This window comes from Aspergillus brasiliensis, assembly GCF_001889945.1.
Source record: "Aspergillus brasiliensis CBS 101740 unplaced genomic scaffold ASPBRscaffold_6, whole genome shotgun sequence".
NCBI lineage: Eukaryota > Fungi > Ascomycota > Eurotiomycetes > Eurotiales > Aspergillaceae > Aspergillus > Aspergillus brasiliensis.
The window spans coordinates 277,906-301,546 of NW_027137447.1; the positions used below are offsets into that span (position 1 = coordinate 277,906).

The window sequence follows — 23,641 nt, forward strand, 5'->3', positions numbered from 1 at the left end:
TGAGGTCGACTTATACCGCACGAAGGAGGAGGGGGAGGGCTTTTAGAGAACTGCGACGGACGGATTTAAGGAATGCGTTTAGAAAGGGGTGGTTTGCAGAAGTAGTAGCAGGGAGGTTGGAGAGGTGACTGATCATAGGCCAGTCGTCATGGTGTTTGCTGGATGCTGGGTTCAGCTGCGAGGAGGAGAGGCTCGGAGGGTTTGTTTCCTTATGCCGTCCAGCGTTTGCCTCAGTTGGGCAGCGAAGGACGGAAAAGAGAAAGAGCCAATCCGTCCGGTGGATAGCAAAAGAAAGAGAGAGAGAGACTGGATTGTTCAGTCAGTCACTGCCTCAGGGAGTGAAATACAGAGGCAAAACAGTTGCTAAGGTTGAACGACCAGTGCCGTGTCGTCATGCTAGCAGGGACAGGGGACACTTTCACACCGTCTAGTTGGTCACAGTTTGGCCATCGAAGACCAATTATTCTTCCATCCTTCGCATCTCAGCGGCCTCGGCCACAATAAACACACGAACCATGGGTTGCTTCTTTGGGCGGATGGCCTGCCCCACTGGCCCGAGTGGCTGTTATGTACTTTACCTTACATGGTTATACTTGCATTTATATCGTAATAAAAATACATTAGACGTATTGCGTATTGTTATATACGGGTATGTACTGCCCGCAGAAAGTGTAAGTTACCACCAGCTCCTGGGTGGGCTGACTAACGCATGACTAGTTGGTGGATGCCATGCTTGCCTGAGGCTCTCAATCTCACCACATCATCGACTGGCTCTCCGTTGCAGCCACTCACCAGTTACTCACTCTCTCAATCAGTCTACGGAGATCGACTCCGGTCTGAACACGCGGCTTCCAGATATTCATCAGTTTACCCTCTTCTCTCGTCCCTCAACCTCCCCAATTAATGCTCATTCCCTTTTCTCACCGGACCTTACTTTGTACATTCCATCTGCTCAAGGGCCTCGGATCATTTGCTCTTCCCCTCTCCCTTGCTCCGCCGGCTTCTTCTGCCTGCCTGTGCGCCTGCGCCATCGCCGGGGTGGATCCCAGCCGTCAGAACGATAGTGCCGCGTAGTCACCTCCTAGTCGCCACGGGGACCCCGTCCCTACAGCTATCGCAGTCTAATAATCAGCTTCCTGTAGCTGCATTGTGAATAGTTCTCCCTGCACTGGTGTGCTCCTCCATCCGCCATGGCGCAGTACTTTTTCGACCTCCTCTACAACTTCACCGATTGCATGTGCTGTTTCCCCAGCACGCCGCAATTAAAGATCAACAATCGTAGTTTCAAGTTGCTCCGACTCCTCGGTGAAGTATGATTGCTTCTGGCTTATGCCCGGTACCGCGCGATGCTGACGATCATCGCATCATGCTAGGGTGGTTTCTCCTATGTCTATCTCGTTCAAGACAAATCGACCTCGGAACTGTTCGCACTGAAGAAGATCCGGTGTCCCTTCGGTCAAGAGTCCGTTTCCCAGGCGCTGAAGGAAGTGGAGGCCTACAATCTGTTTACTACTCAGAACAACATCATTCATTCCATCGACCACTGTGTGTCCACCGAATCCGGGTCAAAATTCCGCGCCGATGGCGGCGACGCAGGATCGAAGACGGTCTACATTCTCCTGCCGTACTACCAACGAGGAAACCTCCAGGATGCCATCAATGCGAACCTCGTCAACCATTCCCGCTTTCCGGAGAAGCGCCTGATGGTGCTGATGCTCGGCGTTGCCAATGCGCTCCGAGCGATGCACCTGTACCGTGTGAAAAGTGGGACGGGTCCTACACGCAAGGCTAAAGCTGTTAGGAGAGAGGGTGCAGAGGCAGACGCGGACACTGCTATGCGGATGCCGAAACCCAAGCGGCGCACTAGCCAAAACGTGGATGAAGAAGAGGAGAATGAGCCATTAATGGACGACGAGGTCACAATAAGCCAGGAGGGCGTGCAAGACGGCGATCTTCGCCCGTACGCCCACCGGGACATCAAGCCTGGTACGGCTATTGCTCCCTATTGAAGCGACTATCCGCTAATGCTCGCTTGCAGGAAACATCATGATTGCCGATGATGGCCGTACACCCATCCTCATGGATCTCGGATCGCTAGCACCCAGCCCTATTGCCATCACCTCCCGGTCGCTTGCCTTGGCCGTCCAAGATACCGCTGCGGAACACAGTACGATGCCGTATCGGGCACCGGAACTGTTCGACGTCAAGACAGGTTCGATCATCGACACAAAGGTGGATATCTGGTCGTTAGGATGCACACTGTATGCCTGTCTGGTGGGCAAGAGCCCCTTTGAAGCCCGCAGTGAAGAGACCGGTGGCAGCTTGAGCATGTGTGTGTTGGGCGGTGACTGGAGATTCCCCGACGAGAAATCGAGTGCTACCAAGGGCAAGGGAAAGGCGGGTGGTGATGATAGCCGCAAAGATAACACGATGCAGATCAGTGCACCCGTAAAGGACGTGGTCCGCAAGTGCCTGCAGGTGGAGCCTGCAGACCGGCCTGATATTGATGAGCTGATTCAGATCCTGAAGGACGTCATCAAAGATCTTCCAGAGGAGGATGACATTGCCAGTGGTTCAAGCTAGTGGGCAGTGTCTACCTGTTTTAGTCTCTGTCGTGTCTCAGCTGGTGGGAATGTTCCTGTCGGTTGAACTACGTGCGGAATTGTCTGGCCCTGGCCAGATTGTATTATACCAGCCAGATCTGCACATATCGCCTTATTTATTCCTGTTTGTTCCTGTCTGTGGTTATTTTGGGATTGTCGTCTAAGATTCTCTGCTGTGGTTTCCAGATTCGCGAGCTTGATACCAGAATAATAATAGCTGCAGGCGGCAGTTTGATTCCTCCTTGTTTATCCGTAGAGATGATCAGCTTGAAGAATCCCTGGTATCTTTGATGAGATCCGGATACTTCCCATGGTTTGGCGATGATCTAGGCTTGTTCTGGCCCAGCCGTAGAGCAGATCAACCCGAAATTCGGACCAAAAGCGGGAGTATCACCCATCAGATGTTCCTCAGATATAGAAAGTACGAATCAGATACGATATTTAGCACGGCTGATAAGGTAGCTCCCTGAATCCACCCGACGGAGCGCGAATCCTACCGTGGCTCTATCCAACGTGATCCGTGCTGGAGGGGAGAATCTTCGAAGCGGAGTAAGTCCGTAAGCATCACATCTGTCTTCATCAAGTGGATTGGTCGGAGCGACGCACCAGTAGCATCTAGTATCTACTATCAACGGTCTTTTCCTGGAATACCAATGAAACAGCGTAGGTAGGCTTCTTCCGATCTGCCAGCGAGATACCATTTGCCGACAACCCCGCGCCTTGTTGGGCAACTCCAGCCGGTTAGCGATGGATGACATTTGATTTTGGAGTCGAATGGGCCTGCGCGGGGAAGTGGTTATCCAACTGCCATCAATGGATTGATCTACTTGAGAAGATAGCAGGAGTGGATCCGATGCTTCTTTAGTTATCAGCTGGATTGAGAGTCAGTCATTCAGAGCCAACAATTGAGCGGTTGTCTCTCTGCTGCACGACGGAATGCCTTCCGCCTGCTTATCTGGTGGAGGATGATAACAGAACCAGGCAGGGCCGGTGGACTTTTGACAGGATGTTTATCTAGATGGAGTCACTGTTTATCTACTAACAGCTCCAGGGAATCGGTCTTGCAGTGGAGATGGCATATTTGCTATTTGCCGACGCTTTGACTTGATCTGATTTGATCGTTTTCGGAGTATTTCTGATAAACAGCCTTTGACCACCTCGCCAGCTGCTGTCCTTGACGTTACATCCCTTCCATTCCTCCTCCTCCTCTCCCCACTCATTCTTCTCCCTTTATGTTCGACTTGTGCAGTTAATCTAGTATCAACAAGATGACCCCAGGCCTCGATCGGACTGCTATCCCGGGCACTGTGACGCTGGTGGACTTGGAGCATGTCCTTGCCACCCGTCATGCAGATCGCGGCGATAGTGACATCGTTCTCATTCCGGAACCGTCGAATGATCCCGATGATCCCTTGAACTGGGCTCCGTGGAGGAAGACCTTGTCTACCATCTGTGTGAGCGTGTATGTCTGCAGATGATTCTAATATCTTTGTCTAGTGGATGCAGTGACTAACAGGATGGGACCTGCAGATACACGCTGTTTGCTGGTATTGCATGCTCTGTCGTCTACTCGGTACTCACGCAGCTCTCCGATGCAACTGGTGTCTCGGTTGATACTCTGAACGAGGGAACGGGGTATATGTTTCTGTTTGCTGGATGGGGGCTTTTATTCTGGCAACCACTGTCGCTGCAGTATGGCAAGCGACTGACATACATACTTTCTTTGGTTGGCATTCTGGTATGCACCTTGCGGGATGAACCACTCACCACTACCAAAACTAATGTATCTACAGGGCACTTCGGTATGGGGGTACGTCGTCCCACTGGGATATGGGCGTATGTGTGATTACTGACTCCAGCAGCCCCTACATCCATACCAACGGTCAATGGATCGCGCGCAGTATTCTCTCGGGATTCTTCACGGCTCCCATTGAAGCTCTCCCGGAAGTAACCGTGACTGATGTGGTGAGTCCATCCTGGCCCGTATCCAGACCAAGCTGACCATTCAGTACTTCACCCATGAGCGAGGGACATACATGGCGCTATATGCGTTCTTCCTGGCCGGCAGCAACTATTTTGCCCCGGTCATCTGCGGCTTCATCGCCGAGTATCAAGGCTGGCAATGGGTGTTCTACTGGCCCAGCATTTTCTGCGCTTTTGCCATTGTATTTTTGTACTTCTTCATGGAGGAGACGAACTACGTGCGCGAGAAGCCAACAGTTGCGGTGGTGACCTCGACGGAAGCTTCTTCGCGCACGTCCGAGCAGGGTGAGAAAGAGAAACATCCGCCTGCTGATTTGACGCAGCAAGGTGATACAGAATGCGGGGTGATGTATCAGAGGAAGACGTATCTTCAGAAACTGTCCCTTGTAGGACCCAAGCTGCCGAGGAACAATATGTTCCGGCGGTTCTACCAGACACTATACTACCTGAGCTGGCCGGTAGTATTCTACGCGGGGTATGTCTATGCTGCCGAACTGGATTTACAAAGCTGACCAAGGCAGATTCTCCTACGGCTCATACCTAATTTGGTTCAATGTGCTGAACGGAACCGCTTCTATCATTTTGGGCGGCGCACCTTATAACTTCAGGTAAGTTGCTTGAGGATAAATGATGTATTATGCTAACCTGTATAGCTCTGCTATGGTCGGTCTCAGCTATCTATCCTGCATTCTGGGTGTTATCCTAGCGTAAGTACTTTGGAGTGTTCTCAACTGCTATAAACAGCTAACAGCAACAGCTCCCTCTTCACCGGCCGCTTCAGTGACTGGCTCACGATCCGACTCGCGCGCCGCAACAACGGAGTCATGGAAGCAGAGCAGCGTCTGTGGCCATTTGCCGTTTGCCTGCTCATCGTACCAGGGTCTCTTTTGCTCTGGGGCGTGGGCGCCGCACACGAAGTGCACTGGTTCGGACTCATCGTAGCGATGTGCTTGCTAGCATTGGCTAACACGTGCGGCATCACGCTGAGCGTCAACTACCTGGTTGACAGCTACCGGGAGCTGAGCGGGGATGCGATGGCAAGTGTGATATTGGTTCGGAACACCATGTCGTTTGCCATGGGCTATGGGTATTTCTATCCTTTCACTATGGCCGTTTCACAAGCTAATTGCGATAGAATAACACCGTGGGTGAACCACCTCGGATACCAGAACTGCTTCATATCCGCTGCGTTTGTAGGCATGGCATGTGCAGCGGTATTTCTGGTGATGATCAAATGGGGGAAGACGTTCCGAATGCAGAGTCGAGATAAGTATTGGAGGATCGTGGAGGAGAATTGGGCGAGGGGGATGGGACATTAGCAGTTTTGCCGATAGTAAGTGAAGTTCAAATCAACAAGGGTACATAACGCCGATATATACACCGAACACCAATATTATAATCCAACCCATGCCATAGCCCAATATATACCCTCATATAAGACCCGAAATGACAACAATATGATAGTAGAAAAGTATCACCCCCTCCCCATCTTCCACCTCATCGCATACTCCCCTTCATATCTCGCCCTCATCATCGCCTCAAACCACTCCCTCTCCATCCTCGCCACCATCTCCTCTGCCGTTTCTTCCTCCTCATACTCCTCCCTAACCTCCCCTTCCTCCACCTCACCTCTACCCCCATTCACCATCTCCTCTCTCTCCCTCTCCCTCTCCCTCGCCCTCGCCCTCGCCCTCCTCCTCCCTCTTCTCCTCCTCTCATTCCCAGAAGAAGAACTCTCTTCACACCCCCTAAGCCCAATAAACCTCCCAAACCTCCTCCTCTTCACCTCCAACCCCACCTCCTCCTTCCCATCCACAACCCTGTTCACATAAGTACCATGATCCCTTTTGAGCCACGGCACAATCAAAACCGGATACCAAAACGTCCCTCTAACAGGCGGATGCACCTGATGGAAATGCACGGCCAGTCTATCCAGTTGCTCTGAGGTGAGGAGGTTATATTGTAGTAGACTTCTGGGGAAGTCCGGGTGTTCGTGGCCGGTTGTGCTGGAGACGAGCGCGTGGAGTGGCGTGCGGAGGTGGTTGAGGATTCGGTGGAGGTAGGGGTGGATTTTACTTCCTTTCTTGGGAGGTCGGGGAGTGGGTTCTGGGGGGTGGGTTGTGTGATTTGTAGTGGTTGCGGAGGTGGATGTAGATGTGGAGGGTGTTGCTGTTTGTTTGGGGAGGATGCGTCTATATCTGGGGTTTCTTCTTGGTGGTAGTGGTGGTGCTGCTGGCGAGGGTGGTTGTTGAGGGGGTGGTGGTGTCGGTAGTGGTGGAGGCGGAGGAGGAGATGATAGAGGAGGAGGAGGTATTGGAGAAGATACAACAGGGGTAGTAGTAGTAGCTGATATCGGGCTTGATGATTGGTAATAGTAGTCCTCCGGAGGTGGAGGGTCGATGGACAGGTATTGTCGATTTTGTCGTTGTTGGCGTTGTCGTCGCATTCGGCGTCGTTTTGGGGCGGGGACTTGCGCTGAGGCTGATGCTGAAGCTGATGCTGTTGCCGATGCTGGTGATGGTTCTGGAGATGGGGATATACTCTCTGAAAAGCGACGCTTGCTCATTTTCAATAAGCTGGTCTTGCTGCGATGGTTGCCTGTTCTGTGGAAGCAGAGATAAGTGACTAGGTACATTGGTACTTCGAGGATATGATGTAGTATATATCCCTTTACGGCTTTGTTGAGTCCATCACAATGTACTCTGTGAATGTACTATAAAAACTTGAAACGGGGGTCGCCGGTCCCTTGTCCCTGCACAATAGCTTCATCGGGTCTTTGTTGGTGCATTGTGGCATAAAGGGATGGTATCTTCCGCCTCGTCTTGCGCCATTGCCCTTACCCGCTAGTTAGATACATATAGAGTAGGGCGAAACAGAAGCTACACCTGTTATAGCATTATAAAGGGTTTGGACAATGCCGACAAAGCACTCGCGAGATGTTCATTTGACCTTATATTAAACTCGGTTGAATATACTACCAAACACTAATCGATATAGATACCAGTGTTCAGCTAGACGGTCCCATCCAGCGTCACCTGCTGGAGTCGTCGCTCCATCGACGCTTGCTTCGTCGTGCTGAACTCGGCAAACTCCCGCGACGCCGGCGGCAGTCCCACATACTTGTTGATCCAGTTAAGCACGGTGTGGTGCCACATGAGCGAGTTCTCCGGGTTAAGCACCCAGTGGTTCTCATCCGGGAAAGTCAAGAACGCACTTTCGACCCCCCTCATCTGCAGTACGTTGAAGGCAGCAAGTCCCTCCGCGATCGTCAGTCGGTAGTCCAGCTCATTGTGGATCACCAGATGCGGTGTCTGCCAGTTCGCGGTGTGTCGAGACGGGTCCCAGCGCTCCCAGTTTTCGGGCACTTTCCACAAGGGCCCCTTGAGATCCCGCACAGGGAAGTAAAGCTCCTCGGTGGAAAGCATGGACGTCATGCTGAAGATTCCGTCGTGGGTCACTAGCGCCTTGAATCGGCGGCCCAATGGGTGGCCTTGAATCCAGTTGACCATGTAGCCACCAAATGACGCACCGAGCGCCACGGCACGGGATGTGTCGACGTACTCCAGGTTATTCTCAATATAATCGAAGCCCTTCTCGAGATCGATATATGGCAGGCTGCCGTAGTTGCCACGGATCTCATCCGTAAACTTCTGTCCGTAACTGGTGCTGCCTCGTGGATTGGGAGTAACAACAACGTAACCCTGCTCAGCAAACACCGCCGGATTCCAGCGCGTGCTCCACTGGTCACACCAGGCACCTTGGGGTCCGCCGTGAATCAAGTAAGCTAGGGGGTACTTCTTGCCCGGCTTGAAGTTCGAGGGCTTCACAACCCAAGCATGGACAGGAGTATCATTGGCTCCCCGGTACCAGATCTCATCCACCTGCGAGGGCGAGAGCCCAAAGAGAGCACCGTTGCGAGCGATGGAGGAGATGACGCGCACATCGCTGGGAGACTCGGGGTCGACAATGGACCACACGCTATTGTCCACCAGGCTAGTGCTAGAAATGAGCAGCTTTGTCGACTTCTTAGAAGCGGGATAGACATCCGTAACATAGCCTGCATTAGTAATCTTCTTCAACCTGTCCGGAGTCGCATGGCGAATATCAGCGAGAGGAAGCTGATACAACACCCCACGGCCATACTCTTCGACCTGGATAAACAAAGACTGGTCATCATTCGAGAATGTCAGGCCGGACGGGCTGGAATCCCACAATCCCTCTCCATCTGCGGAGGCGAAAACCTCAATCATTTCACCGCTCCAAGGGTTCGGCACGTATAGGATACGTCTCTTATCCGACTCGTAACCGTCTTCGCGCATGGCGAGAAGAACAATCGAGCTGCCATCCGATGTGAGGATCGGGGACGACATGGCTCCTTCGAGTCCCTTTACGGTGCAGACCTTGGCCTCTAGCGCATTCACGCCGGTCCATGAAAACATAGGGCAGTAGTAGCAGGAGCAGGAGGTATGTGTGGCAGGATTAAGGTCCGGATCTTTTGCCACAAAGACAATTGCTGACGGACTAATGTCAAAGTCGCCGGTACCCCCAAATGGTGGGATAGGGGCCTCGACACCCGTAAGACCGCTCACGGAAATCAAGTTGGTCAGTCCCGACACGGAGTACTTTCCCGCTTGTCTGGTAGCTGGCGACAGAGGGGCGCGCTGAAGCAAGCCATACCAGATGGCATTCTTCTGAGGTTCGATGTAGGAATCCCAATGTCTCACGTAGAGCGATGTGAAAAGCCGCCCAGTACTGATTGGCTTCTTTGCGTCATGCGGATTGTGAAGCGTGCCATCCGGGTTCGCCTTCCCAGTCACAGCGAAGCCGATCTTTCCCGGCTCGATGACCGTAACCTTGAGATCGGAAACTGGTCCAGGGACCGTCCCCGCCGTGTATGTTTTGTCTACCTCGTGTGCATCTCCCACAATGAAGCTGGTGTTGCCGTTGGCCTTTGCCTTGAGCCAAACCAGCTGGTTACTGTCGCCCAACCACTGCGGACAGCTAGCGCCGGCGTCGTTGGTGATCAGGGCTGACCGGCCAGTGGCAATGTCCAGAACGCGGATCTCATTTGTCTTGGAGTGAGATTCAAACGAGTAAGTTGTCTGGGTGTAGACCGCAAGGGTGCCTGAGGCATTCGGAACTGGTCCGGAGCGCCTAGGGGCTCCGAGCAGAACCCTGATAGGTCAGCTTTATTGTATTATACAGAATATGTGAATTATGAAAATCAAACGATGAAATGAGCTCCTTGGATGGCATTGATGTTGACTTACTCTGGGGTGAACTTCATGGATCGGATGGTCATGTCACCTTCATCGAAGGGTCAGTAGCTAATCGACAACCAGTGATAAGATAGGGGGTCAATTACTGCTCCTGGACGACAAGAAATGATATGAATGGCCAGTGAGGGATGGACAAGTACAGTTCCTCCTCGTGGCTGATGATTGTCAGACGAGTAGGTGTAAGAAAGAGGCGATGGGGAAGAGCTGCAGGCAGAGAGAGAGGAATGGGGACCGTGAGGGGAAGCGGTGGTCGGTGAGGGGAGTTCCCTTATCGGCTGACCCATCCATCTTTCATCATCTCCCCGGACCTCCCACGGACTCCCGGCTAGTCCCTGCTCCCATAACGTTACATGAACCTAAGTTGCAAAGTCGGTAGATCCCGATTCTAGCATCTTGAATCTTGAGCACTTTGAGGTTTGAATCATGTTGATATGGGGTCCCGAGAATGCGGGGAATCAGCTTATTGCTACTTGGTTACTATGGTTCTCCCCGGTGGGGACCTCAGGCACTCCATAACAATGGCTGGCTCGCCCGCTCGGCTGTGAGGGTCGCGCCAAACAGTGACAATAATGCCTACAATCCGATACACGATCTAACCGGATCTAGTTGAAAGTCGATGCTATACGGAGAATTTCTTACTGTCCAGAAATCTAATGGTCTAGATTAATGGTCTAGACTTGCTTGACCTACCATTACCGTCCATCCTGTTGGCCTTGTTGCAATAGCTTTTCCGGGAGAGAAAAGGGAAACGACTGCAAACAAGCACAGCACTAAATTCTGCCGATCAAATGAAATAAGGGTCCAATCTAATCGAACTCTGCAGAAGAGATGTTTAGCATCGTACCGAAGATTCGCGGTCTGCAAGCAGCGGCTTCCAGCTAATGCCACAGAACGGATACCAGCCACACAATCACAGCATAGCGCCCAAAGAGACAGTTTATAGCCTCCATAGCGTCAAATGCAAAACACCGGCTCACTTAGTCTCCTGTCCAGTGGAGCGACCATACAAAAGTTCGATGCTCAGCCAACGGCCGGCTCGGCTACTGTGGGCAGACCGAAGAGGGATGCCGAGTGGTCAGGCCGAGAACTTGATTTAACCACATGCATAAAGCAGACAACGTTTCCACTTAACAGCTGCATTGTTGTCTCCCGGTGTACGCCTATCTATTATCAAACCTACATCACTAGTGCTGCTATAAAATGCCCTTGAAAATTATCGTGGTTGGTGCTGGCCTTGCTGGTCTGGGCGCAGCTATTGCGTTGAACCGCCAAGGCCATGACATTGAGGTGTGCGAATAGCGGATACACTGTGTATCAATGCTGAAGAAGCTAACTTCAATCAGATCCTCGAGCAATCTGGCTTTCTAAATGAAGTCGGAGCTGCAATCCACATGGCGCCTAATGCCACGCGTATTCTCAAGGACTGGGGATGCAACTTTGAGGACCTCCAGCCCGTACACTGCAACAAACTGCGGCTGTGGGATCACCATGGAAACCTTATCCGGACTCCAGTCGTAGGTGTTACTATTTCCAGGGGAGGTAATAGCTCGATCAGGCTAATAATCATGCAGGTGACCAAGGACGCTCAGGAAGCACTGGGCATCTACGATGAATGGTTGCTTACGCACCGAGTGGACTTGCACAATACACTTAGAAAGTTGGCTGCAAAAGAAGTCAATGGCAAGAAGCCTACAATCCACCTGCGTTCTCGTGTAGCTTCAGTGGTTAGTATCTACTCTGCTTCCTGTCTTCAGACTGCTGATTGAGATGATTGATAGGATCCTGAGGCTGGAGTGGTAACCCTCGAGGACGGTACCAAGTACACTGGTGACTTGATCATTGGGGCAGATGGTATCCATGTGCGGACAATGCCCCTCGACGATGGACCTAGACCTAGTATACTAATCGTTCAGCTAGTCTCGGTGTGTTAGCAGTGTCATCGGTGGACCTACACAGAAAGAAAGCACAGGGCAGAATTGCTTTCGCTTTCTCATCCCTGTCTCCAAAATGAAAAGCAACCCTCTTACCGCTTCGCTTCTGGAAAAGATGGGATCAGACGCTGTGGACGTGTTTGCATCGGAGGATCGCCGACTAGTCGTCTACCCTTGTCGTCACGGTGACCTGCTCAATGTCGCTGCCATTCATCCTTCTGGCGCCGACTCCAGCGCTAGAGAGTCGTCTTGGCTCGACAGTGGCAATCTGGATTCGTTGCTTGAAACATGCAGTGCATTCAGTCCGGAGCTTCGCGAGATGTGCAAACTGGCAGAAGACCTAAAGCTCTGGAGCTTGGCGTCTCGTTCTCCGCCGCGCACCTTCATCCGTGGCAAACTCGCCCTCATTGGAGATGCAGCGCACCCAACCCTGCCTCGTAAGTAACTTTGTGATGATTGCAGGCTTATGACTGCATTGATTGCTAATCATGATCATGACCTAGACCAGGGCCAGGGCGGTGCACAGAGTTTCGAAGACGGGGCAGCTCTGGGCGCCCTGTTCACTCCCGAATGTACCAGAAATGATGTCCCGGGTAGACTGGAGCTGTACAACAAGGTACGCTATGGGCGATCTGTGACGGTGATGCTGATGTCCAAGGTAAGCGACGATCGCCGGGGCCAGATGTTAGACGAGTTGAGGACCTATGTGCCCGATGCCGAGTTGCCTCCGGATATGTTTTCGTACGCCTGGACTTCGTACCCCGGTCGGGAAGCTCAACAGCTTCTTCAGGCCGCTCAAGCGAGCGCCTAGTCACAGTGGCCTTGTCTATGAGTACTGCAACAAACCTGGGTGCTTCACTCAACCCTCACCCTGACCGTTAGGCCTATGTACTGAATAGAATCATTGAATGGCTGAATAGCACCACAGCCATTGAACTCAGATCTAGGGAACGGTGCAGTAATGGCGAATTAGATCCGCGTAGGAAACTCGAGGGAAAGGAAGAGAAGCTGAGCTCTTCGGAGATTGCGGCAAATGGAGTAATTGAGTGGAGTCTCGTTCGGGATTAGCGGCGATGGCCCGAAGGGCAGGCGGGAATCCCGTGCCTTGACAGTCATTCCCCCTCGTCCTTGCAACTGCAACTACACTTGATGCAGTCGTTTTTGAAGTGATGTGCACAAACTATCCTCATGAACTAAACAAATGCAATGCAATCTATCAATGTCCGCTGCGAAACCTGCAGCGCTTCGTTCGACCGACCCGAGCACTATCAGCGCCACATCCGCACTCATACTAAAGAAAAGCCCTTTGCCTGTGCCGAGTGCGGCCAACGGTTTAGTCGAGTGTATGGTTTCATTCGGTTTTGATATATGTAGGTAGTATATGCAGGCTAATATACAATGTAGAGACTCTCTTGCTCGCCATCACGGCACAAAACATGAACACATCCTTACCAATGGCAGTACCCAGACCACGGAGCGACGCCGAGTAGCACAGGCATGCAAGCAGTGTAATCTGTCCAAAGTTCGCTGTGATGGGCAGAATCCGTGTCAGAGGTGTCGGAAAAATAGTACCGACTGTGTTTACCAGTCACCCCAGAAGCGCAAGCTTGCGACTGCTGCTGCTACGACACACTCACAACCAAAACGGCACCGTGGTACAGCTACAGCTCAGAATTGGGAGCCTTCTCTTACACCGAATCAGCAAGGTGACGGAGGAGCGTCAACCCAACTCTCGGAGGATGTTGTTCTACAACCATCGCCCACCACAAATATAATGACTCAACTGCAGCCGACATCGTTCACAGCACATGCCCAGAGCATGGAAAACGCGGAGCCGTGTGGAATTGGCAGTAACTTAACGAGTCAGGCTCCAGTAGCTACGCACAATGGTACATCGGCATTGTTCGCCACGGATGCGATGGGGTTTGAAAGTTTCTTGGATATTGACATCGATGCTAATGTGCTATCTGATATTCTGGAGCAGACCCCTCCATTTCAGGATGGACTGAACGATATGTGGCTGGCGTCAGCAGAGACCGAGTCCTCATATTCCCTTATAAACACAGTCCCAAGAATACCTAGACCCTTCACACCCTTGACGCCAAGCGCAGTTGCCGAAATCTACAGTCGTAGTCACTCCCCGGAGTCTGACGAAGCCATGGAACCAAGACGGTATCACCCAACTGCTATCAATATCGATGCGCAGTTGTCCTTTCCAAACATGGAAGGCCTGTCCATGGAACAGGTGGACGAAGAGAACTTTGCCCACGTGAACGACGTGCCTGCTACAGCAGTGGAAGAAGTCTTTCGTATGGCTCGGATAATAGAGAGGACCCCGACCTTCCCACCTTTCACTGAGCTGAAAATCCCACCCTTACCGGTGATCAATTCTTGGGTGCAGCTGTATTTCGAGCACTTCCATCCTGTCTTCCCTGTGCTACACAAACCGTCCTTCTGCACCCCGGGCACGCACTGGCTCCTTATTTTTGTCGTGAGTGCTATCGGCGCTCAATTCTCTGGGCTCCCAAATGCGCAGACCTGCTCAAGAGCCATGCACGAGCTGGTGAGACGCCAGTCCGTGCATCTGGTAAGCGAGGTCCCACAGCTTATGTGTTGCGATGTTTCAGAGCTGACAGTGTTCTGGATTGCTAGTGCGAGAATCTGAATGTACATGCCCGGGAGCTGTGGCTTATGCGGGTGTTCCTTCTAAACCAACTGGGACTGCGGTACTCTGGCGAACGAAGGGCTCTTGAAGTCGCTGAAGTGTACCAATCGCTTCCGGTTACGGTGGCTCGGCGAAGTCAAATATTCAGAAGCATTGTATCTCTCCAGAAGATTTTTCAGCTGGATCTTCCAAATGCCCAGAAATGGCAAATTTGGATTCATGATGAGGAGAGGCGACGCACCGGCTACGCTATCTGGGTTAGTAATTTCGCAAAGCTTTTCAGGCCTACCTGGAGATATTAGTTATTACGGAATCTGACTCGGCCATGCAGCTAGCGGATACGTTCTTCTCCACGCATTTCGATTTGTCTTCTATAGTACGGGACGATGAGATGCAAAACACCCTACCCCAAGCAGAAGAACTCTGGGAAGCCGCGACAGCAGAGGGCTGGGCTACTTTTCCAACACGGACAAGTGAGTTCGAATATGCCATTACTTGTGATCGCTACTAAGACATTAGGCCGAAATAAACCCTTTACATTAGAGCATATTACCTCTGATAGGAATTGGTCGGCAATCTGGCCTAAAGCTGGCACTTTTGGGAAGCAAGCCATTATCCAGCTCCTGCTCAATGCCGTCAGCAATCACCAAAAGTTGTCAGGATCTCCATCATCAGGTTCGATTGATGTGGATGAAGATTTGAGACAACTCCTGGAGGTCATAGAGAATGAGGAAGGTCTTTCCTCTATCGAGCTTAAAGTCTGCGCGACTCACAGGCTCATGATTCTCTATGCCCTCATGATTAACAACATCCCCAAACAGCCCTTACTACCTACAGCTCTGAAGATCAAGGGCCGACATCTAAGCGAGGTTGACTTGGCTAGGTTAGCAGATGAATGGGGCACTGTATCACATCAAGGGAGATCAGCCATTTTCTACGCCGCGCGGGTACTCGAAACTGTGCGATCCCATCACTGTGCACACTTTTGTACCCCCGTCTTCTTCTTCAGAGCTGTCCTAGTGATATGGCTATACTCTTCGCTCTGCATCCCCCAATGCCACCTTCCTCCCGCGACTGAAGCGCCATCCATTACCCTCCGTGCACCGGACTGGGGTGGCGTGAGCGCTGTTGAATGGATCAACTCCGGTTGGGGTCGTATCAAACTGCCCGGAATTGGCGATTTTATGTCTGATCGAGGCCGCTCCAGGCTTCTAGATGTTTCTATTATGAACCTCAGAACACTGAAGTCCTGGGGTATCAGTAGAATCTACGAGCAACTACTGACACGACTACGAGCGCCTTGAGCAACCCGCTGGCACGGTTGCCCTCGAATATCATTCGATACTTACCTATCCGCACTGCGTTTCTCTCCATTAAAGCCCCCGAAGCCCCTGATCCTATGTCATGATCCGTTGCCACGGAATAGGTAAGACGCCGGTGGCCCAAATCGTACGTACACAACTGGAGTGAAGGATCCATGCTCTCTCGGCTCGGGTCCACAGCACAACCCTAACTAGTAAAGGACACACTCCCTCGGGTTTCGGCCCTTCGGACATCCGCTGAATCATCTTCCTCCGACAATGCCCAGCGGATAGTGTACCTTAACCTGGAAAGGTAAGGATATGCAATATGCTGCTTCAGTCAGGCTAACTACTACGGAGAGTCTTCACCGAAGTCCATACGTTAAGATCATCTGAAACCCAGAGAGCAAAAGCGCCGATGGTCCTGAAGTCAGTCTGTCGAGTCATTTCGGCTCGGGCCCGCTACAGCCATCCACCCAAGAATGGCTTCTTCTGCCAAGCGGGATCTTCATCATTCAGCTTCGTGTAAGGTAAACGGTGAATGGAGTAATCCGCACATATACACATGGACAGTGCATAATGATCAATTTATGTGCTGATGCACAACTCTAGGGTAAATGTTTACTCTGGAAACGGAATCCCACACTCATACAATGGTCTATATGCCACCCAATTAGTACGGCAGAAGTGTGTTTAGAGTCGCCTGACAAACGTAGTAGTTTACTTCTACAGCTAGATCCATAGCAAGCAGCCTACGAGATTTGACATGTATGTAAAAGAGTTATAGATCTAAACACCCGATACTTGTTATTCCACATTACACATATAATTACAGAAATGCGAACGTTAACGAAATCATTTATAATTCCCAACCCAGCTGAAGATAGAGCAAACATCCACCATCTACTCCTCGTCTTCCTCTTCCTCGTCCTCATCTTCATCCATTCCCTCGGCAGCCGTGACCGAGAAAGTAGGAGCCTGATCCACACCAACGTAACTGTCACTCATCAGGTACAAAGTCAGCTCGTGCTCACCAGGCGTAGGCACAATGTATTCGAGACGCAGCTCCAACTTGCGTCCAATAGTGATACGCTTGATAGCCAGGAGGTTCTTGGTTTTCTCGTCTCCGACCACGAGCCACCAGTTCTCCATCTTCTTGCTGGGGTAGAAAGGTGCGTGCACGGAAGTGTCGGGCTCTTCGTCTTCTTCGACCTCGCGCTCGATCTTGATCTTGAGGTAGCTGGGCTCGCCGGAGGTGACGCCCTCTGGATCTTCGACCTCGAAGTCCAGTTCGAGGTTGGGGTACTTCTCGTTGGTGAATGCTGCCGCTTGGGCCAATTGTCTGTTGTCCAGACCAAGGCGCTTGACCAATGTCGCGTAGTCCTTGTTCTCGGAGGGGTCCATGGCTTCCATGAACTCGAAAATGTCGTTGATGCTAAATTGATTGTTAGTGATGGTCTGGGAGGGAGAAGATGATGGGACATACTTGTACTCGTTGGCCACCTTGATGGCGTCGGGGCCAAAGTGAGGAATCTGCTTCAGAGGGCTGTCACGGTCCCACATGGCCTGAACGACCATCTGAGACATCTCCATGGCGTTCATTGCGTTCAGGTGGCCCTCCGAAGAGAGAACATCGACACAAGCGCTGAGCAGGTTGAGAACCTTGCTGACAATGATCTCCTGATCCTTGGCAAGATCAATCGGCAACTGCATGCGCGAGAAGTGAGCTTGCAGCAGCACGAAGGCCTTGAAGTGCGGCGAGTCGTAGGCGACCTGCGACATCTTGACAGGCACACGGTCGTATACGCGACGCAGGATGTGGTCCTCGTGACGGCGCATCTGGATCGACTCGAATTCTGTAGCTGATGTAACAATCTCCAGGATACCCTTGAGCTTCGTGCGAGCCGACAGGGAGAGAAGGAAGGTTTGCATCGTAATGAAGGAGATGTTGTAGTAAGACCCAATCATGGCCGCGTTCAAAGGCGATACACTGTCATCCTCCTCATCCAGGTCAACGATCTTGGCATCCGACAGTTCCTTCAGCGTGTTCTCCAGTAGCTCCGACAGGAAAGTACTGAGGCCCTCGTGGCTGACATCAGTCAAACCGTAGAAGCTGGGGTTAGCCAAAAGCCGGCGGTAGAAGTAGGTGTGGGTCATCCAGTCGATCGCATCTTGAGTTGATCCAATTGTCCTGGTACTGATCTCTGTGACGAATGCGTCATGCAAGTAGGCTTGCAAATGACTCTCGACGGGCAATGCTTCGTTCAGGAACTTCTTGTAGTATTCCCGCTTGACAGCTGGAACCATGAGCACACCACGGCCAATCTTATCCTCGCCAGGACGAGAGGCCTTGCCGAACATCTGAAGAATCTCGCTGATAGGGTAGTCGATATAACGGTGCTCCCGGCCTTCGAAGAACTGTGTTCCCATGACAACAACGAGATGGGCGGTGAGATCGAGCTCCCAGCAGACATCCCTGGAGGCAAGGAGGACTTGGATAGCACCGATGCTGAAAAGATGAGAGACGATGCGCTTGTCGGTAGCGCTAAGCGCTTCGTGATAGTAACCAATGCCGTGTGATAGTGACTCTGCGAGAGTCTGTTCATTGATACGGCTTAGGAGGGGTGCCAGCTCATTGACATCGGCATTAAGGAACCGGTCTTCATCATCGTCAGTAGCACAGGCCGCTAGGAGATCCATGGCGGTCGAACGAGTCTGCTTGCGGCTAGGCACGAAAACAATAGCGGGCTTGTCAGGGGATAGCTGAAGGATCGAAAGATATGCCGGTCTGGCCATGGCGAGCATAAGCGAAGGGAAGTGAGGGATGGTGAAAGACTGGATATGAAGCTCAAGAGGCACCGGCCGGGCATGCGGGCTGAAGTTGTAGATTGTGTGCTTGTTGGCACCAATCCACTCGCCCAGGTCGCGAGCATTGGCAAGCGGCACGCTCAGACCAACAATACGCATGCCACTCTCAGTTTCCAGCGCCATAGAGTGCATGCGAGAGACCACCACCTCATACACGTATCCCCCATAGCCACCGAGCATTTGAATCTCATCAGCGATGAAAAGCTGCACTGCCCGGACGTTCTTACGCTTCCGCCACTGCCTGGACAAGACGTCCCACTGAGTAGGTGTGGCAAGAACAAGATCGGCACGCTCTAAGAGCCTGAGGTCGGCAGTCGTCTCTCCAGTAAGCTTCACAATAGTCTTTCCGCCGGCGATCTTGCTTAGTCGCTTCTCCCAATCGGCGAGACGTTGGTCAACCAGTTCCTGGAATGGAGCAATGTAAACGGCTCTACCACTGTCTTCCTGGGTCCAGTGACGCAGCAGCGCAAGCTCTGCGCAAACAGTCTTGCCACTGCCGGTAGGAGCACCGATGAAGACATTATCATCAGTATCAAACAGGGACTTGAAGGTCTGTGTCTGGATTTTGTTGAAGTATTGCCACTCAGGATACAGTTGCTGGTATTCATCGCGCTTCAGTGCCTTGACTGGGGCACGTTGCATATCCAGCAGGGGAGTGTGGGGAGGGAAGCGCTCCGGAAGAATAAGCTTCTGGAAAGAAACAGCAATCTTCGTTTCCGAGTGCATCCAACGGTCCGAAACAAGAGAGATGAAGTAGTTGGGGGGCATAGGTTCGGTGATCGGAACAGTGAATTCGACAAGGTGCTCATTCATCTCGGACTGCGCAATGTCTCCACGGAGAAGGAACTGATCATGGAACAGGATTTCCTCTCCATCGCAATCCTCAACCAAGATCCAGAAATCCTGCGCGTTTCCATGGAGCGTCTCGTCCCACACAAAGTTGGGGGTGATTGTCAACTCAACCCGAAGCATAGAACGAGTGACAGGCTGGACCTGCGCTTGGACTTCCAAGCGAGGGAATTTGGAAACAAGGTCGCAGACGACACGACCAGCCTTCGGCATGCCGAGAAGCTCACCCATACGAGGAGGATCAAGGTCGAAATAACTAGCCCAAGGCACATCGATTCTTTCAGCCTTCTGCAAAATGTCCCTCGGACAGGTTGGGAATTGACGCAGCGGCGTCATCGTCGGCCACATCCGCCGTTCAGCCATCTTACACAGGTTGAGAGCCGTCTTGGCCACAGATGACCAGCCCTTCTTCAGGGAAATCTCGAACAGAGCGCGCAGAATACGACCAGCCGACTGTGTGACATAAACCATATCTGCCATAAGTGCCAGCCCCTCGAGCTTGAGTCTGGAAATATAGGCCTGCAGCAGAACGTTGATCTTCGAATGAGGCTCGTCGATGCCTTCCTTGACAGGAACAGGCACGCGTCCCAGCAACTTGGCAAGCTCGAGCTTTTCGTCCTGACGGACCGGAATGTACTTGAATTCATCACTCAGGGCGAAGATACGGAAGAGTTCGATGGGCGTGATGGAGGGCTGGATGTGTTGAGAGTACGTCAACATGGAGTTGTGACCAATGTAGTAGTGAGAGGCGATGCGTCCAAGCTCAGTCGACTGCAGGCGTCCTGTCTTCTTGTCATACTTGACAAGGCCTGCCCGCTCCAAGATGACTGCTGCAGAGTGGACAAGATCAACACGCTTCTGTTCCAGTGCCTCATCCTCCTCATAATCGGCACCAACGCTGTACAATCCGGGTGAACGAAGCATACGGACGAACAGATAAGTGTATCCTAGCCAATCGACTCCCTCGTCGCGCGTGCGAATATTGCCAAGTACAATTTCGGCATTCATATTATCCGCAAGTTTGCTCATAAGCTGACTCTCAATCGGCAGCTGCTGGTTCATAAGTGACAGATAGTACTGAATCTCAGTTTGCGAGGTAATGATGATACCCTCACCGAATGTGTCGTATTGAGGTCGACCAGCTCGTCCCAACATCTGGAGGACATCTTGAGGGCTAAGTTCAACCCAGCTACCCTTCTCGGGGGAGTAGATCTGGGTACCCTTGATAATGACAGTGTGGGCAGGCAAGTTAACACCCCAGGCAAGAGTTGCCGTGCACACAAGGACCTGAAGACTGCCATCACTGAAAAGCGCCTGAACTGAATCACGATCCGCAAGACTCAGACCAGCATGGTGGATGCCGAAGCCGTAAGGCAGAAGATCTTTGAGGGAGGGGTCGTCCACAGTCTCGGCTTCTTCGGCCAAGATGGCTCTGCTTGCAGCATCGCTTCGCAGGATCTGACCAATGGTCTCCATTTCAAGAGCCTTGTCCCTGATGTACTTAGCGGTCTTGGCGGTCTCCTTTCGAGAGTGGACGAAGATAAGCATCTGATTCCTCCGCTGTCCAACCTGTTCAAGCACCTTGTTGTAGCAGATATCGTTCATGGTCTTCAACTGCTTGATAGCCTTCTTGTCGGTAACGCCAATGAACTCCTGCTTCAGCGGGCATGGCCTATAAGACCCGTCGAAATGGAAGAGACCCTTGAGGGGATCAACGCGCAAGAAGCTTGCAACATCACGGTAGTTGGGAAGGGTAGCACTGAGACCAACAATTCGCACAGGGTCACCGGTCTGTTCGACCTTGCGAATCGTTCTGCTCACGATGCTCTCGATGACAGGACCACGGTCGTCGTGGAGAAGGTGAATTTCATCAATGACAATAAGGCGAACAAGCCTCGTGTAGCTCGTTTCCGACGCCTTTCTTGTAATGACATCATACTTCTCAGGAGTGGTCACAATAATCTGCGTTTCAGCAATTTGCTGCTTGGTGAGCTGGCGATCACCACTGAGTTCAGCAACCTTGATGCCATACGGCTCCAGTCGCTTGCCGAGGTTTCCGACTTGCTCCTGAACCAGCGCCTTCAACGGAGAGATGTAAATAATCTTGAAATCATCCAGCATGATTTCGCCCGTTTCAGGGTTGCGGTTCTTTCCGATTTCGCGGAGAATGGTGAGCATGGCAACATTCGTTTTGCCTGATCCTGTGGGGGCACAGACGAGGATGTTTCCATCGTCATGGAATGCAGATGGGAAGCACTTAGACTGGACACGGTTGAGCTCCTTTGCGCTACCGAAGCCAACACGAGCCCATTCGGGCAATTCGGTAGCCGGAATGTTCTTCTCGCCTGGCTCTCTCTTTGCCTGCGGAGGAGGCACGTGGATCTCCTCGTAGCCTTTAAATGTCCGCTTCGTAGAGCCTTGTGGTAATTTGACGTTGGGGTTCGTCATCAAGTGGTTGCCCTGGTGGAAGACGAGGTTCTCCAGGTTGATCAGCCTCTTTGGCTGCAGACCCCTCACCAGTCCTCCCTCTGTTGGCTTCTCTTCCGGTTGTTGAGGTGCACTCGGGACGTCGACATCCATCAAATCCAGCTTGATCTTCTTTTCTGGTCGACCTGCACCTTCGGAACGAATCGATTTGCCCCGGAGCTCGTCCAAGATCTGGCGATGTCCAGCCTCGACCATCTGACTCTCTACCAGGTGGCGGGCGTCTGCATCTTCGGCCACACGACGCCAGCGGGTGGCCCAAACGATTTTATCCCGGTTGGTGACCAGTTTGGCGACAAGTTCGGGGTTCTCGTAGTCGAACAATTCCATCAGATCGTTTTCTACATCACGCAACGGCCGCTCTGCGCCGTCCTCGCCCTGGCCACCAAGAATTTCAAGTGCTTGGGTAGCCTTCTCGTGTTGAATGTGGGCATCAGAATATGCGGCACCAATTTGACGCTGAAGCCAATAGGCATCGATCTCCCGGGCAGGTATAGTTGATCCCTTGTCTCGTCGATCTGCATCCCGACCCAGACCGCCATCTATTACCATCTCTTCGGCCTCCTCGAGTCCTTCAAGATCCGCTTTCTCGGTGGTTGTCTCGTCGATTCCAGTAGCTTCTTGTTGATCTGCTTCTTCGTCCTCTGATTCATCGTCATCGCGTATCTCGTCCACAGTACCCATGCGCTCGTCGTCCTCATCCTCCTCATCGAAAACGACGGCAACACCTTGACGTTCATCCAATTCGCCTTCACCTTCGCCTTCCAAGCCTTCGCCCATTTCTTCATCTTCGTCCTGCGCGTCGTAATCCGTGATTTTCTTGCCGAGGTTGACGAGTTCATTGAACTCCTTGGGGTTCATTGAGCTTCCAAGCAGGTCATCGATCTCCTTCTTCTTGTCGAAGTCCTTCATCTCCTCGTCTTTCAGCAATTCCAGCACTGCATCAGCGGCACTTCGGACCACTTCGTGGGGGACATCGCCAAGGTGGGTCGCGGTCATCGTGAGGATAAGGTCGTAGGTAGCTCGGGTGGCAGGCGTGCGGGGACGGTACTTGAGACCCTCAACAAGAGCATCTGCGGCAGAGAGAATTCCCTGGCCTCGTAGTTGCGCCGGTTGACCCCGCTGGGTCTTCCTCTGTTCACGGGCAAGGACATCCTCGCCCTCTCGGATCGCACCACGTTCAATGTCTGTCAGGCCAGTAGTCTTCTTCTTTGTCTTTGGCGCATCATCACGCGCCATTCTGGCGCCCATCTCCCGAATACTTATGCGACCAGCGAGCGACTCTGGGTCTCCGGTGGGTTCATCGTTGACGCGAGAAATGAAACGACGGTCCGCCTGGAGAACCAGGTTGGACATCGCCGAGTACTTATATTGAGAGATATTTTGGTCCGCCATTTTGATGGTATATTATAACAAATAACAGTAGAACAAAAGGTAAAGCGAGCGTGCTGCGACGGTAATGTGTCGTCTGGGCTCGGTGGAGCTCAGGTTCAGCCGGCGCGTCGAGACACCTGCGGCAAGTAATGAATTTCGTGACGGTATGGGATCCTAAAAGGCTTCACAAACCTGGACCATCCTCCGGCAGCAAACAAGCACACACGTCGGCGCAAGGTTGCAAGCTGCTTGAGAGGGATTGGAGGAGTTTGAGTGAGTTGCGTTAGAGAGGTTGCGGGAAGTT

General features: G+C 52.2%; 7 protein-coding genes across 7 annotated transcripts; 4 read left to right on the plus strand and 3 right to left on the minus strand.

Moving 5' to 3' along the window:
- Positions 1-47: 47 nt before the first annotated feature.
- On the plus strand, positions 48-401 carry ASPBRDRAFT_570318 (uncharacterized protein). Its single transcript, XM_067627674.1, has one exon. It carries the CDS (start codon positions 149-151, stop codon positions 365-367), a length of 219 nt encoding a protein of 72 aa, XP_067478856.1. The 5' UTR covers positions 48-148; the 3' UTR covers positions 368-401.
- A 416-nt stretch (positions 402-817) lies between these two features.
- On the plus strand, positions 818-6,265 carry ASPBRDRAFT_74983 (putative serine/threonine protein kinase ENV7). The gene is made up of 11 exons (XM_067629262.1): positions 818-1,310; positions 1,374-1,986; positions 2,039-2,569; positions 3,882-4,057; positions 4,189-4,295; positions 4,397-4,568; positions 4,613-5,061; positions 5,108-5,194; positions 5,240-5,293; positions 5,344-5,673; positions 5,722-6,265. Exons 1-11 carry the CDS (start codon positions 1,191-1,193, stop codon positions 5,903-5,905), a joined length of 2,823 nt encoding a protein of 940 aa, XP_067478857.1. The 5' UTR covers positions 818-1,190; the 3' UTR covers positions 5,906-6,265.
- Positions 6,061-7,221, minus strand: ASPBRDRAFT_30022 (uncharacterized protein; the record flags this gene model as incomplete). Its single annotated transcript, XM_067622721.1, has 1 exon — positions 6,061-7,221. The coding sequence occupies one exon, from the start codon at positions 7,219-7,221 to the stop codon at positions 6,061-6,063; it is 1,161 nt and encodes a 386-aa protein (XP_067478858.1).
- A 376-nt stretch (positions 7,222-7,597) lies between these two features.
- On the minus strand, positions 7,598-9,888 carry ASPBRDRAFT_30023 (oligopeptidase family protein; the record flags this gene model as incomplete). Its single annotated transcript, XM_067622722.1, has 2 exons — positions 7,598-9,761; positions 9,857-9,888. The coding sequence occupies 2 exons, from the start codon at positions 9,886-9,888 to the stop codon at positions 7,598-7,600; spliced, it is 2,196 nt and encodes a 731-aa protein (XP_067478859.1).
- Positions 9,889-10,611: 723 nt separating this feature from the next.
- Positions 10,612-12,607, plus strand: ASPBRDRAFT_674081 (putative salicylate hydroxylase; the record flags this gene model as incomplete). The annotated part of the gene is made up of 6 exons (XM_067628885.1): positions 10,612-11,152; positions 11,209-11,379; positions 11,437-11,589; positions 11,644-11,724; positions 11,783-12,233; positions 12,300-12,607. The coding sequence occupies exons 1-6, from the start codon at positions 11,066-11,068 to the stop codon at positions 12,605-12,607; spliced, it is 1,251 nt and encodes a 416-aa protein (XP_067478860.1). The 5' UTR covers positions 10,612-11,065.
- Positions 12,608-13,002: 395 nt separating this feature from the next.
- Positions 13,003-15,765, plus strand: ASPBRDRAFT_195779 (uncharacterized protein; the record flags this gene model as incomplete). Its single annotated transcript, XM_067620901.1, has 5 exons — positions 13,003-13,139; positions 13,201-14,383; positions 14,449-14,718; positions 14,793-14,934; positions 14,981-15,765. The coding sequence occupies 5 exons, from the start codon at positions 13,003-13,005 to the stop codon at positions 15,763-15,765; spliced, it is 2,517 nt and encodes an 838-aa protein (XP_067478861.1).
- Positions 15,766-16,529: 764 nt separating this feature from the next.
- On the minus strand, positions 16,530-23,609 carry ASPBRDRAFT_42964 (ATP-dependent RNA helicase BRR2). The gene is made up of 3 exons (XM_067624901.1): positions 23,530-23,609; positions 17,249-23,474; positions 16,530-17,197 (listed from the first exon to the last, which is right to left on the minus strand). The coding sequence occupies exons 2-3, from the start codon at positions 23,356-23,358 to the stop codon at positions 16,666-16,668; spliced, it is 6,642 nt and encodes a 2,213-aa protein (XP_067478862.1). The 5' UTR covers positions 23,359-23,474; positions 23,530-23,609; the 3' UTR covers positions 16,530-16,665.
- Positions 23,610-23,641: the final 32 nt, after the last annotated feature.